Source organism: Mesoplodon densirostris, chromosome 15, assembly GCF_025265405.1.
Source record: "Mesoplodon densirostris isolate mMesDen1 chromosome 15, mMesDen1 primary haplotype, whole genome shotgun sequence".
Taxonomy (NCBI): domain Eukaryota; kingdom Metazoa; phylum Chordata; class Mammalia; order Artiodactyla; family Ziphiidae; genus Mesoplodon; species Mesoplodon densirostris.
Window position 1 is genome coordinate 35706873 of NC_082675.1, and position 13415 is coordinate 35720287.

A 13415-nucleotide genomic window follows, 5' to 3' on the forward strand; every position below is an offset into this window, starting at 1 on the left:
GATCTTTTCAATGAACCAACTTTTGTTTCACTGATTTTATCTATTGTTCTGTTTTCTATTTTATTGATTTCCTCCCTAATCTTTATTATATCTACCCTCTACTTGCTTCATATTTAATTTTTTTCTGACTTACAATGAAAGCTTAAGTTATTAATTTGAGACTTTTCTTCTTTTCTAATATAGACACTTAAAGCTATAAACTTACCTCTAATAACTGCTTTAGCTTTATCCCATAAATTTTGATATGTTGTGTTTTTGTTTTCATGTAGTTCAAAATACTTTCTAATTTCCCTTGTGATTTCTTTTCCCTTGTGGGTAATTTAGAAGTATGTTGTTAGTTTCCTGATATATGAGGATTTTCTAAATTTCTTACTGTTGTAGATTTTTTTTTTTTTTTTTTTTGCTGTACGCGGGCCTCTCACTGTTGTGGCCTCTCCCGTTGCGGAGCACAGGCTCCGGACACACAGGCTCCGCGGCCATGGCTCGCGGGCCCAGCCGCTCCGCGGCACGCGGGATCCTCCGGGATTGGGGCACGAACCCGTGTCCCCTGCATCGGCAGGCGGACTCTCAACCACTGCGCCACCAGGGAAGCCCTGTTGTAGATTTTTACTTAATTTTTCTGTTATCAGAGACTATATTTTGTATGGTTTAAATTCATTTAAATGGATTGAGATTGTTTTGTGAGTTAGCATATAAATTCTCCTGGAGAATGTTTAAAAGAATATGTACTTTGTTGTCATTGGGTAAAGTATTCTAGAAAGGTCAGTTGCATCAAGTTGATTGAGAGTGTTATTCAAGTCTCCTATGTCCTTGCTGATTTTTGTCTAGTCGTTCTATCAGTTATTGAAAGTGGAGTATTGAAATCTCCAGCTATTTTCAATTTTCTATTTTTTCTTTCAATTCTGTCATTTTTTGCTTCATATATTTTAGGGCTCTGTTGGTAGGTTCATGTACATTTATAATTGTTATATTATTTTGAGGAATTGACCTTCCTATCACTATGAAATGTCCCTCTTTGTCTCTAGTAATATTTCCTAGTTAAAAGTATATTTTGTTTGATATTAATATAGCCACTCCAGCTCCTTATGACTATTATTTGCATGGTATATCTTTTTCATCCTTTTACTTTAACAATATGTGTCTTTGAATTTAGAATGTGGCTCTTGTAGCAGCATATAGTTGGATTTTTAAAAATTCATTCTGACAATCTCTGCTGTTCCTTGGAGTTTTTAATCCATTCACATTTAATAAAATTACTGCTATGGTTGGACTTATGTTTACCAGTTTTGTTATTTTTTTCTGCATATCTCATATCTCTTTTGTTCATTTATTTCTCCTTTACTGCCTTGTTTTGTGTTAAATAGATATTTTTAGTGTACCGTTTAATTCCTTTCTTTCTTGACTCTATTTTTTATTATTTTCTTAAGGGATTGCTTTAGAAATTATAATATACATATTAACTAATCACAGTCTACTTCAGATTTATATTAACTTCGTATCAGTAAAATTTAGAAACTTTGCTCCAATATAGTTCCATTTCCTCCCTTACCCTTTGTACTATTATCATATGCCTTACAACTATATATGTTATAAACCCAACAGAGCAGTGTGATAAGTATTGTTTTATGTATTCTTATGTCTTTCAAAGAATTTAAGAAAATAGAAATATATGTATGCTTATATATTTATCCAGTTATTTACTTCCTGGTGCTCTTTATTTTTTGGTGTGGATTCCAATTACTGTCTGGTGTCATTTCCTTAAACCTGAGGGATTTGCTTTAGCATTTCTTGTAAGACAGGTCTGCTAGCAATGATTCTCTCGGTCTTTGTCTGGCAATGTCTTTGCTTTCAGTTTTGAGTAATAGTTTTGCTGAATACAGAATTCTTGATTTACTTTTTCCCCCAGCACTTAAATATGTCATACGAATGCCTGTGGGTTGTATCATTTCTGATGTGAAGTCAATCATTAATACATTGTTCTCTTGTATGTGATGAATCATTTTACTCTTGCTGCTTTGAAGTTTTCTCTCTGACTTTGGCTTTCAACAGTTTGTCTATATATGATATATCTACATGTGTATCTCTTTGTGAGTATCATACTTGGGTTTGTTGAGTATCTTGGATCCGTAGATTAATATTTTCATCAAGTTTGGGGAATTTTAGTCCATTATTTCTTCAAATATATTTTCCTACCTTTTCTCTCTCTCTCCTCTTTCCAGTACTACCATGACTCATATATTGGTATGTTTGATGTTGTCTAACAGATCTCTGAGGCTTTAAAATTTTTTCTTCATTCTTTTTCTTTTTTTTTTTGATTAGATAATTTCTATCTTCAGAATCACTGATTTTTTTAATTCTTCTATATAAAATCTGTTGAGTCCCTTTAATAAATTTTCCACTTAAGTTATTGTACTTTTAAACTCCAAAATATTCATTTGCTTCTATTTTATAATTCGTATCTCTTTGTTGACATTCTCTCTTTTTGGGTCATTATTATAATACTTTCCTTTAATTCTTTAAACATGGTTTCCTTTATTGGCCTTTGAACTTATTTCTTATTACTGCTTTGAAGTCTTTGTTTGCTAAATCCAACATCAGGGTGCTCCTGGAGACAATTTTTATTTACTGATTTTTTTCTGCTGGTGTGTGTCACACTCTCCTATTTCTTGTCATATTTCATAATTTTTGTTGTAATTGAAAATGGGACATGTTGGGGGCTTCCCTGGTGGCACAGTGGTTAAGAATCTGCCTGCCAACGCAGGGAGCACAGGTTCAATCCCTGGCCTGGGAAGATTCCACATGCCACGGAACAACTAAGCCTGTGTGCCACAACTACTGAGCCTGCACTCTAGAGCCCGCGAGCCACAACTACTGAAGCCCACGTGCCTAGAGCCTGGGCTCCACAACAAGAAAAGCCTCCACAATGAGAAGCCCATGTACCACAACGAAGAGTAGCCCCCGCTCGCTGCAACTAGAGAAAACCCACACACAGCAACAAAGACCCAGCACAGCCAAAAAAAAAAAAAGAAAATGGGACCTGTTAGATAATATACTTTAGTAATTCTGGATTCTGAATTTTCCCCTAAATGAGTTGTTGATCTGTTTTGTTTTTGTTTAATTACTTGCCTAAACACATTTATAGAATCTGTTTACCTAGCACTGTGTTACTGCTGATGTCTCTGTTTAGTTTTCTTTTTAAATTGTCATTCTCATTTTTAAGCCTGAATTCATAGGGATCACCTTGTATTTGCATAGATTAATGGCCAATCAATGAATGGTCAGACACTGTGCTCAAACATCTCAAGACAGTAAAGGTTCCATCTTCTGGCCATAGATCTGTGTGTGTGTTGGGGAGCACATTTGAAATTCAGGTAATTTTAAAGTATGTATGCCCTGGATTTGCTTACCTCTAGACTCTCTTGTCTCTCCTCTGCACATGTACACAGGTTTACAGTTAACTAATGATGTGTGGATAACCTGAGCCCTCTCCAGTTTTTTTTCTATTCAGGCACATGGAGAGCTTATGAAGGCCCCCACGGTGGTCTTTTTTTTTTTCTGGCTGCGTTGGTCTTCGTTGCTGTGCGAAGGCTTTCTCTGGTTGCCGCGAGCGGGGGCTACTCTTTGTTGTGGTGCGTGGGCTTCTCATTGCGGTGGCTTGTCTTTGCTGTGGAGCACGGGCTCTAGGCGTGCGGGCTTCAGTAGTTGTAGCACACGGACTCAGTAGTTGTGGCACGTGGGCTCTAGAGCACAGGCTCAGTAGTTGTGGCACATGGGTTTAGTTGCTCCGCGACATGTGGGATTCCCGGACCAGGGCTTGAACCCATGTCCCCTGCATTGGCAGGTGGATTCTTAACCACTGCACCACCAGGGAAGTCCCCCGTCCCCCCCATGGTGGTCTTATTTTTCAAATCTTCCTGTTAAATTTCAGGCTGATCTGCCAGTCTGCTGCTTGCTCCTGATTGCATCCTGAGATTGATTGAGCTGCTGGTCTTCCCTTGTTTGTTTGCCACTTAGATGGCTCATGTTACAATGTTGCTGGTTGTGGAGGTTTATCATGCTCTGCTCCAAATCAAGTCAACCCCTCTAGCAGTGAACATTATGATTTTCTCAACTTTTCCCACCTTGGTAGAACTACCTTATGGATTGAGCTGGGAGCTGGAGGGTGGAGAAAGACTAAGCAAGAATGTCACACAGACTCCCACTTATTCATACCTGAAGATCAGTATCTTTTTATGAATAACCACTTGTCAGTGTAGTGTATGCCTTTGGTTGATTTTCAGAGCCCTGAATGGGTTGGTTTTGACAATTGTATCCCGTTTTATCATGGCTTTTTGGGGAGAGAAACTGCTGAACTCACTCCACCATACTAGAAGTCCCACCTCTGCATTGGTCATTTTTATTAGCTCCTCAGCTGATTCTGATGGCAAGTCAGGGTTGAGAATCACTGAGATAGCATATGATTACAGCAGGATGAATCTTGATTTCACTTCATTCAGTAAGTTTATTGAACACTATCAGGCAGTGCACACAGTACTGAGTATACAAAGGTAACTTAGGCCATTCCCCTCCTTGAATAGTCATAGGCTAGGGGAAAGATAGAGAGGGAAACCAATAATACAATATAACCATAGGCATATAGGGATGGGTGTCTACAACCGATCATTTTTTCTGAAACATGCTGATAGGTTGTCATACTTTTTTTAGAAAGTAATATAGCCATTAAGTAGATCCATACTTAACATAAGTGTGAATAAAGTTACTCATCCTGGGGAACTAGGACAACATAACTTTAAAGAACTAGCATTTTACTTCATGTAAAGTTTAATGAGTTTTTTTTTTTTTTTTTTTTTTTTTTTGCGGTACGTGGGCCTCTCACTGCTGTGGCCTCTCCCGTTGCGGAGCACAGGCTCCGGACGCACAGGCCCAGCGGCCATGGCTCACAGGCCCAGCCGCTCCGCAGCACGTGGGATCCTCCCAGACCGGGGCACGAACCCGTGTCCCCTGCATCGGCAGGCGGACTCTCAACCACTGTGCCACCAGGGAAGCCCTAATGAGTTTTTTAATGCTTTATTTTTAATTGGACTGTGATGTGAATAAATCAATTGATGTGAATAAATTCAGGAATAGCAAATCAACATCAGAGTCATTATGAGCAGTGTGACATGGTGTTGTGGTTTCCAAAGTAGGGAATCCATGAAGGCAAGCCATGGAAGTGTAGGAAGAAATATGAGCACTTCTGTATTTTTTTTTTTTTTTTCTTTTTGCGGTATGTGGGCCTCTCACTGCTGTGGCCTCTCCCGTTGCGGAGCACAGGCTCTGGATGCGCAGGCCCAGCGGCCATGGCTCACGGGCCCAGCCGCTCCGCGGCATATGGGATCCCCCCAGACCGGGGCACGAACCCGCATCCCCTGCATCGGCAGGCGGACTCTTAACCACTTGCGCCACCAGGGAGGCCCTGTATTTTTTAAAAAGTCAAATTTGGCCCATAAAATGTTTCTGTTGATTGAATATTTCATAAAGTGAGAATATTTATACAGCAGTATATGTGTAGAATTTATAAATAAACAGATATATACAGGTGGCATGCCCCCAATATTTTTGGATCGAGAGGACTCAGTCACAAAAGCTAGAGACCACTGCTGTAGTGGAAAGAACACTAACCTAGGTGAATGCTAGTCCTAGTTCACCTACCAACTTGCTGTATGAACCTGGGCAAGTTACAAAGATATTCCAGGTCTTCCACATCTATAAAATGAGTGTGGTATAAATATCCCTGAGATCTCTTCCAGTTCTGTGATTCTATAATTAGTTTTGTTCTTGCTATTCCTGTTAAGAATAATTATGAAGTTGTAAGAGCAGAAGGTTATGTTGTTTTTGTTGTTGTTGTTCAGTATTTGAACTGGATGGAGGTGCAAGTCTATTTCTGAGTCCCTGGAACATTTCCAGAAAGAGCTTTCTGTACCTGGGCTACATCCCTCCTCTGTGGTGCTGCTGGTCATAGGTGTGATGATGTCATACACACCATGATATTTCTTTAAATTCTGCTAACTTTAGACATATTAAGAGGACATACCACAATTAGTAGCAGAGTACAGGTAGATGTACCTAGACACAGTTACAGACACATGGGTGCACCCATGCACACGCAAATCAATCCTTACCTATAGCTTAGTTTCCCTGCCTTCATAAATTGAAGTTCAGAAAGATTCAAGACATAAAGAACATTAAATTTAGGGTTTTTTTAAATTTTTAAATTTATTTTTGGGTGCGTTGGGTCTTCGTTGCCACACGTGGGCTTTCTCTAGTTGCTGCGAGTGGGGGCTACTCTTCGTTGCAATGCACGGGCTTCTCAATGCGGTGGCTTCTCTTGTTGCGGTGCCACCGAGTGCATGGGCTTCAGCGGTTGCAGCACGTGGGCTCAATAGTTGTGGCGCGCTGTCTCTAGAGCACAGGCTCAGTAGTTGTGGCGCACGGGTTTAGTTGCTCTGCGGCATGTGGGATCTTCCTGGACCAGGGCTTGAGCCCGTGTCCCCTGCATTGACAGGAGGATTCTTAACCATTCTTAACCACTGCGCCACCATGGAAGTCCCGTTAAATATAGTTTTAATAGTTAAAAGACCCACATTGATCCATACATATCAAGTTAAGTGTCTACTCAGAAACTGACTTATAAGACAGAGTATTATTTTCAAAATTTAGATACAACTAAAAGCCCAAGAGGTTAGCAAGCCCTTATTTAGCTCTTTGATGTAACTTCAAAGAAATTTAAATTTTACATATTCTATTGAACTCCTCTAAAAACATTATTTGACTTTAAAATTCAATACAGTAAGATGTTAGACTTCAGTGTTCCTGGGTCATAACAAAATAGCCATGGCTTTCCTTCAAATAATTAGTTACACTGATTATTGCATAGTCAGTTCCTTAAAACTTTGTTTCTCTGGTTTAGTTTTGTTTGTTAACTTCGATAAATGACTTAGCATTACCAACTAGTCTGTTGGCACAGTATTTTAACATCTAATCCTTCACACGCTCTTTTTGTTAGGATTCAAAAGCTTGAAGAAACTTTAGAGAGCATAACAAGTGTTTGATATTTTCTAAATATTTTGGATTTTCTAAATAATACTATAAAATATATGATTTTCTAAATAATACTATATAATATATAAAATCATAATGCTTTTTTTGAAGCCTTTTCTTCCAAATGAAATATTATGTGAAACTGATGATAGTACCATGAATCTTTACCATAAAGTTTAACTATTAAAAATCATCTGCTGTGATTTACTTGTGAGAATGGAATAATCACATTCTGGCACATTCTTTGTAATAAGTGAATCATTTTAAAGGTTTATCTTAAAGGGAAAATGACAGAAAAAAAGGAACGACAGTACAAGAAAAAGAATGACAAATCACAGCTGTTTTGATATAAATAAACATTGAAAATATGAGCTCATGAGAATGACTGCAGATAGTAGAATGAAAGTAAAAAGTAAAAAGAGCAAAAACAGAAAAACAGGAGAAAAATTAGAAAATGCAAATGTTCTATAAATAGAAAAAAATGAAACAGACTCCATAATTAATTTTATTTTGTATAGTAATGGAATTAAAGGAGTGAAGGAAAATACCACTTTAAACTTAGACCTGTATTAGCACAGCCTGTACTTTGTAACCTGCTAGGGGTATAGAATGCAGTCATTTTGCTGCTGCCTGGAACAGCCAGCCAGGAACAAATTTCACTAAGCCTTCCAATTGGTAACCAATCCACAAGTTTGAATTCAAGGTTCTAACCTTTGGCGTTAATGCTGATCATAGAATAAGAGCTAGATATTTACCCTGGGGGAGGGGGTAGTTAGTGGGAGAGGAAAAGGTTTGCCATTTCTGTGCTACAACTCCACTCCAGGAATTAAAGGGAGTAGCCCACCCTATACTCTCAGGCTACCTTTGCACCCCCTGTACTTCCTAGAAGCCCTGCAGGTCTGTGTTACTTGCTTAGCAGGGGATAGGATTATTTGCATTATTATGTATCCATTTTGTACTTTGTATATGTACTGTCTTCCTTTGATTTAGGTAATCTCTTTGCTTTTGCTAATGCTTTTTAAAGACTGGGAAACGATCAAGGTTTGGACACTTTGGAAGGTTTTGCTGTTTTAACTGGGCAGCTGGCTTTTTCCATGCCACACCACTCACATGCTTCACTTTCTCTTCAAATTTTCTCTACACCAGGGACCTTTTTAACATTAACTTTTAATTTTAGAATCAGTTCAAGTCTGTAGAAAAATTACAAGGATAGTACAGAGAGTTCCTGTACGGCTTCCTATTGTGACTATCTTTCATTACAATGTAGACAAGAGGCTTTTAGCCTGAGCCCATGGATTGTTCAGAGAGTCCATGAACTTCTGAAATTTATGCCAAATTCTATACATTTGAAAGAAAATGCACTTCATTTAGTTCAAGAACTATATAGATTAAGGTTGTCCTTTTAATTTCATCAATTCTTTTCTCTAGAAGCAATCTCTGCTGTCATGTTTTCCACTCTGCTAACACATTTTTTGGTTTATTAGAACAATAACTACCTCCAAGTGTACACTCGCACCAGTGTGCATGGGTGGGTGGATCTTTGTGTACAACAGCACTAGCAAAGTGTTCTTTATCAAACCTGTAATTTTCCGAGTCACTCGACGCTGTGTGTTCACAGAAAGTATATTAACTCTATTGTTTGATGAACCCAGTGTCCTTTCAGATGGAGTCTGTCTACACTACATAAAGGCCTCAGGTTGAACCTAGAGGCCCTGCATCAGAATTGCCTGGGCTCCCAATACAGAAAATCTGCTTTTGTATTAATCCCCTGAAAGCATTTGGATACACAATGTATCCAAACCATTTATGTAGACCACCTAAATTTCCAACATTAACTTAACAGCAAAGGGTATTTGGAACTATTACCAAAGCACTGCCACTTACCCTCGAAATTTTAAGGGGGAAAAAGCCATGAAATTTGACATAAATACACTACCGTGTGTAAAATAGATAGCTAGTGGGAACCTGCTGTATAGCACAGGGAGCTCAGCTCGGTGCTCTGTGATGGCCTACTTGGGTGGGATAGTGGGATGGCAGGGGGAGGTCCAAGAGGGAGGGGATGTGTGTATGCATATGGCTGATTCACTTCACTGTGCGGCAGAAACTAACACAACATTGTAAAGCAGTTATACTGCAATTTTTAAAAATTGCTATAGACCTATTTTTCTCTTGTGTCTAGATAGAGTGCATTATGTGAGGTCATTCTCACGCTAGCTCTAAAGATAAAAGATGATTATAACATTAGCCGTCTAGGATTCTGTAAAACATCCCCAAACTTAAAACTTCCTTTTATAAGCATTTTTTAAAATTATAGACTAACATTAGGGTGTTTTTTTTTCAGACTTACAGATTCCAGTCTGACATTAGAAGATTATTCATCCAAGTTGAGCCCCCAAACAAAGAGAGCCAGGAAAAGCCTTCTCTCTGGAGAGAAGAAAGAAAATCTGCCAAGTGACTACATGGTGCCCATTTTCTCAGGACGGTATGTACGGATTTTCTCCCTGGATCTGATTATTAGAAAGTGGAGAGTAAATGTTGTCAGGTAGTAATAATAATAGCAGCTGTCATTTATTGAGCACTTACTATGTACTGGTTGAGAAAGGTCTGTGGAACCTCAGAACCATGCACGGAGGGAGATGTGTTCATTGTAAAAATGTTTGCCATCACATAGGATGGCTATATGACAAAAGAGGATGATTAGCAACTTAGTTCTAATTATGTAACTAGTTGAAATTAGAAGACAAGTATTGGATGCTAGTGTTTGGACACTATATATAGTCACTATGTTTAGAGTAGAAAGAAAGGTTAGAACTATAAAATACTGGGTGAACTAAAAGAAAAAAATCAGATGATATGTTTAGGTAGATTGGTTGCCAGTGTGGTTTTAATTATTATTCATTATGAAGAAAAAAATGTCTTAGATAACGTAGACTAAGTAAAAGAATTGCACCATAACTTGAATGCCTGGCTTATGTTTGTTAAATGTAAAATAGATTACTATTTATTTTGAGGTAAAGTTCAAACAAAATAATCACTAAATCACCAGTCTGTGTAATGCCAAATTTCTGTTTATAGTATAAACATTTTTTGAATGATAATATATACAAAGGAATCTTGAAAGGAGACTTGTTCAAGACACCAACTTAAAGTTTAACAGGAACTTTCTGAGTCTTCCCTGTTTATTTTCCTTTGAATGGAGAATTATTCACAGAGCTAAGATGGTTCAGAATGAGGTCGTCTTCTCTGGGCAAGTGCTCTCAGGAAAATCACTAGGCAATAATGCCGGTGTAATTTTGAGTGACCTACTTCTGTTTCCCTCCATTTTTTCTTTCCACTGCTTTCTGACGGTTCCTTTCTGAATTGTTTCGGAGGCTAATGTCATAATTGCTCTGAACCTACTTAGGAAGGTAAGGGAGTAAACAATATTCTATTTTTAGCTTTTCATTTTATATCTTTGACTTTTTTTTTTTTTTTTTTTTTTTGGTACACGGGCCTCTCACTGTTGTGGCCTCTCCCTTTGCGGAGCACAGGCTCCGGACGCGCAGGCTCAGCGGCCATGGCTCACGGGCCCAGCTGCTCTGCAGCATGTGGGATCTTCCCGGCCTGGGGCACGAACCCGCGTCCCCTGCATCGGCAGGCGGACTCTCAACCACTGCGCCACCAGGGAAGCCCTCTTTGACTTTTTTTTTATATCTGATTTTTTAAAGTGAACTTTCCAGACAAACATACTTATATTAAGTATGCTTGCCCAGAATCAACCTCTTCATAGTTGGTTTAATGACACTCATATTCCTTTTAGGAGATGGCTAGGTTAGAGAAGTGAAATATTTTATTTTCTGTTTTTTTTCCCACTCTGTTTTTTAAAATATCATTTAAAAATCATGTCAGCTTAGCATTAACCTACATGGCATGCCACTCCACCTGTGTGGGCACAAAGTGAAGCTGCTCACTCACCATCTTCTCCCTACCTTTTCCCCACCAAACCATTTTGTCCCCTCCAGGTGAGTCTCAAGAAATGATAATTTAGGGCTTCCCTAGTAGTGCAGTGGTTGAGAATCTGCCTGCCAATGCAGGGGACACGAGTTTGATCCCTGGTCCGGGAAGATCCCATGTGCTGCAGAGCAACTAAGCCCGTGTGCCACAAGTACTGACCCTGTGCTCTAGAGCCCCCTAAGGCACAACTACTGAGCCCGTGAGCTGCAACTACTGAAGCCTGCGTGCCTAGAGCCTGTGCTCTGCAACAAGAGAAGCTACCGCAGTAAGAAGCCCATGCACCACAACAAAGAGTAGCCCCCACTCACGGCAACTAGAGAAAGCCTGCGCACAGCAACAAAGACCCAACACAGCCGAAAATAAATAAATAAAATAAATATAAAAAAATAAATGATAATTTACAAAATAAACTGTGATAAAAGAAAATGTGAATAAAAATTTTATCTTCTAGGTTTTATTTCCAGCTCGCCTTCATTTTTTATGTGGAGTCATCTCCTATATTCTGTTACTATGAAAATAACACTGCATAATGGTATTGACAGTATTAACAATCTAAAAGGATGGGAAAATAATGAACATTTGCTGAGTACCTATTGTTTGCTGGGAATCACTCTAGGTGCATTATATAAACTATCTTGCTAAGTCCTCCATCCAGCCCTGGAGAGGTATTAATATGTCAATTTTTGGACAAGGAAATCTAAGCTCAGTGACTTGCTGAAAGTCACATGGCTGGTAGTGGATGAGCTGAGAGTCCCCCTAGGATTGGCAAATGCAATCGTAGTATATTTCTGGAGAATACGGTTTCTTCTGGATGGCACTTGAAAATTCCACTTCTTATAGTCTGATAAGTAGAACTAACTTTATGTTAGCAACAGGTTTTAAATCGAAATCATCAGATATAAAGTATTGGAAAGGTTTTAAATTATTTTAAATTTGCAGTAGTGTGTTTTTGATGTTAGCATCATATTCTTGCTCTTGTACCCAAATTATAGCAGGGTTACCACTGATATGCACTTATATTTACTTAAAGGCAAATGTGCCTGCTGTCCTGGGTCAAAAATATATTTTTAAGTGTACTTGAGTTTTCCTGTGAAATAATTACAGTTTTTTTCCCCAAGGTTTACCTTATTTGCAAATGGAAAAGGCAGGGAAACCATGACTCCATTCTGCCCTCTAGAGCTATGTTAGCACATCCACTGTTAAAGGGCATGTGAATTTCACTTAGAGTTGTCTCAACTTGGGGCCGGACTAGCATTGAATATAATCCATTACTATACATATTGAATCATATTACAAACCTCATTTCAAATCTCTATATTGTATATTAGCCTCTATAGAGAATTCCAAGTAGATTCTCATGACGTTTGTTTTGTATTCACTTATTAATTCATTTACTTCCTATCTCATTCAAAAAGAAAAGTTAGAGGTAATTATGTCAGGACACTAAGCTAAAAATGTTCCATCTTCCTTTTTCTCCCCCTAAATTATAGCAGATAACTTCCTTGGTAGAGACTACTTATTAATATTTGGAGAGATAGAGAGAAGGGAAAAGAAATTAAAATTCACTAAGTTGAGTAAAACGCAAGGTGGACTAATTTGTCTACCAGATGTTTTAGTAATATTCCATGAGAAATTCCAAACTTGTGCAAATGTTGCATCCTACTCGTCAGCAAACTATATAGATTCAGGTGCCAGGGACTTGTAAACACAATGGCAGTGTTTGCTTGAAGTTTGAAGTAATTTTTCTTATAAGAAAAACAAATGTACAATTCTGCCTTTAGAGGTCTCAGGAGACTCAATTTCAAGAAAATCTTCAATATAATCAACATACTCCTCACTGAAACATGTAATAGGATTGACAGCAAAGGTATTGAAGGAGTTTTAAAATAATCCAAATATTTTAAACAACATTACTAAATCACAGCACAAATTCTATCATAAACTACTATATTAGGCAGAGCACTTTGGGATGTAACCACTCACTTGCCATCATCATCATCAATTATGAGTAAAAACAAGTCACTTTTGTCAGCATCAACACTTCAACTGTGAGTTTGATCATTTCTTTACAACAGGGCTGTGTGTAAGCACAAAGTAAGGTTGTCATATTAAATATGTATATACACACACACAACCTTTATTATCATGGAAAGGAAACCCACTAGGCTTAAGGATCTCACGTAAATTTACAACTTATCTCTGTGTGCAGCACCTCTGGGCAATGCATTACATCATCTGAGTTACAGAATCCAGATCAAGCACATAGTCGAAAATCAGAATCACAGCCACACAACTGTCTGTCATTTTACAATATCGTCTTTTCTGGAAGGAAGTCGTAACTT

The 13415-nt window shown here is 38.3% G+C and overlaps 1 protein-coding gene across 1 annotated transcript in view; it reads left to right on the forward strand.

The window, feature by feature from the left end:
• The window catches only part of MYOM1 (myomesin 1), a 139081-nt gene that overhangs the window by 18210 nt on the left and 107456 nt on the right, over window positions 1–13415 (forward strand). The window contains exon 3 of the mRNA XM_060118589.1: window positions 9422–9562. Coding sequence (XP_059974572.1) covers window positions 9422–9562 — 141 coding nt within the window. The remainder of the gene's footprint in view (window positions 1–9421; window positions 9563–13415) is intronic.